We start from the raw sequence: 1391 nt of genomic DNA, 5'->3' as shown, positions 1-1391 counted from the left end.
CCTCCTCCTCCTTTCATTCCCAATATCTCCCCCACCATTTCAATATCACATACAAATTTTCTTCCTCTCTCCCTTTGAATTATTTCCCTTGAACAAATGTCTGTCTCATCCATGTTTTAAAATTTTTGATGCTCACTAAATTTTCTTATACATTTTGTAAACTTTATCTTTTTCTTTATACTCTCTAATTTATGCAAGTCTTTCATGTTTTTTCATATTTATAGTTCCCCATATCATATTTACACCTTGTTTCCTTCTTTTCCTTACTGACAAATACCCACTATATTTTGTATCTCATGGTTAAGTAATAACATCCTTTTATTTCAATCTTATCCATTCAAAAAACTTTCTAGGTATTCAAACATCTCCACTGTATCTTTTAAATATCAATTTTGGATTTTAAGTGGTATAGTATGTGAAATGTTTCTGACAAGCACAGGTCATATTTTCCTGTTCTCTTTCTGAAAGCTGCTCTCCCTTCAGTATTTCCTTTGAAATTGCAGTTTCCCATTGTGTGTGTGTGTACACACACACACACACACACACACACACACACATACAGAAGGGAATCTCCCTTATTTGTTCAAGTGTTTTGGCTGTTTTCCTTTTAACTCAGAATGGTACCCTACTCAGCCTGCTGGGTCTCTATCCATCTCCCACTGTTTCCATTTCTCCCCCTTTCACTATCTCTTTCTGTTCTCACTCTCCTTCCACTCTCTCTCTCTCTCTCTCTTGTACATATTTTCTTACATGGTCTATCATTCACATTTTTCTGTATTTTGTTAATATGTCTTTACCTACCTCCATTCTCTAAGGTCTATGAACTGACTGCTGAATTAGAGAAGATGAAATCCATTCAAAGTGACCACATTGCCAAGGTTGGAGCTCTGACACGTCAGCTGGAGGAGAAGGATGCCAAATTACGCCGTCTTGTTTCTGAAAGACACAAACAGTTAGAAGAAGTCTATGAAATGAAGTGAGTCTTTTTTATTTTCTTTCTTTTTGGTCTGGCTAAAACCCAGTTTTATGTGGTTGTTTATCACAACAGGTCGTTGAAGTGTGAGATATACTATATCTTTATTTACAATTTTATCATTCGTAAGTTATAACAAATATTATTGTTTCTTATTTAAAAGCTATAATGATAATCTCGTTACTTATAACTTAATTATAAGTATTTATCACTAAGCATAACTCTTAGTTTAGGCTGCGTAAATGTTATGATGTATCATACCAAGACGCTATAGTAGAAGACACTTGCCCAAGGTGCCACGCAGTGGGACTGAACCTGGAACCATGTTGTTCATAAGCAAGCTACTTACCACACAGCCACTCCTACGCTATATATATATATGTTTTATGTGTTATATATATAATTATTTATATATATA

General features: G+C 34.5%; 1 protein-coding gene across 3 annotated transcripts in view; it reads left to right on the top strand.

Moving 5' to 3' along the window:
- The window catches only part of LOC106880220 (ELKS/Rab6-interacting/CAST family member 1), a 301414-nt gene that overhangs the window by 255603 nt on the left and 44420 nt on the right, over positions 1-1391 (top strand). For all 3 annotated transcript variants that reach the window (XM_052976221.1, XM_052976222.1, XM_052976223.1), the window contains exon 13: positions 816-976. In XM_052976221.1, the coding sequence (XP_052832181.1) occupies positions 816-976 (161 nt within the window). The remainder of the gene's footprint in view (positions 1-815; positions 977-1391) is intronic.

Source organism: Octopus bimaculoides, chromosome 24 (genome assembly GCF_001194135.2).
Source record: "Octopus bimaculoides isolate UCB-OBI-ISO-001 chromosome 24, ASM119413v2, whole genome shotgun sequence".
NCBI lineage: Eukaryota > Metazoa > Mollusca > Cephalopoda > Octopoda > Octopodidae > Octopus > Octopus bimaculoides.
Note: the sequence above shows the minus strand (reverse complement) of the source record. Positions and strands in the feature narration are given on the sequence as shown.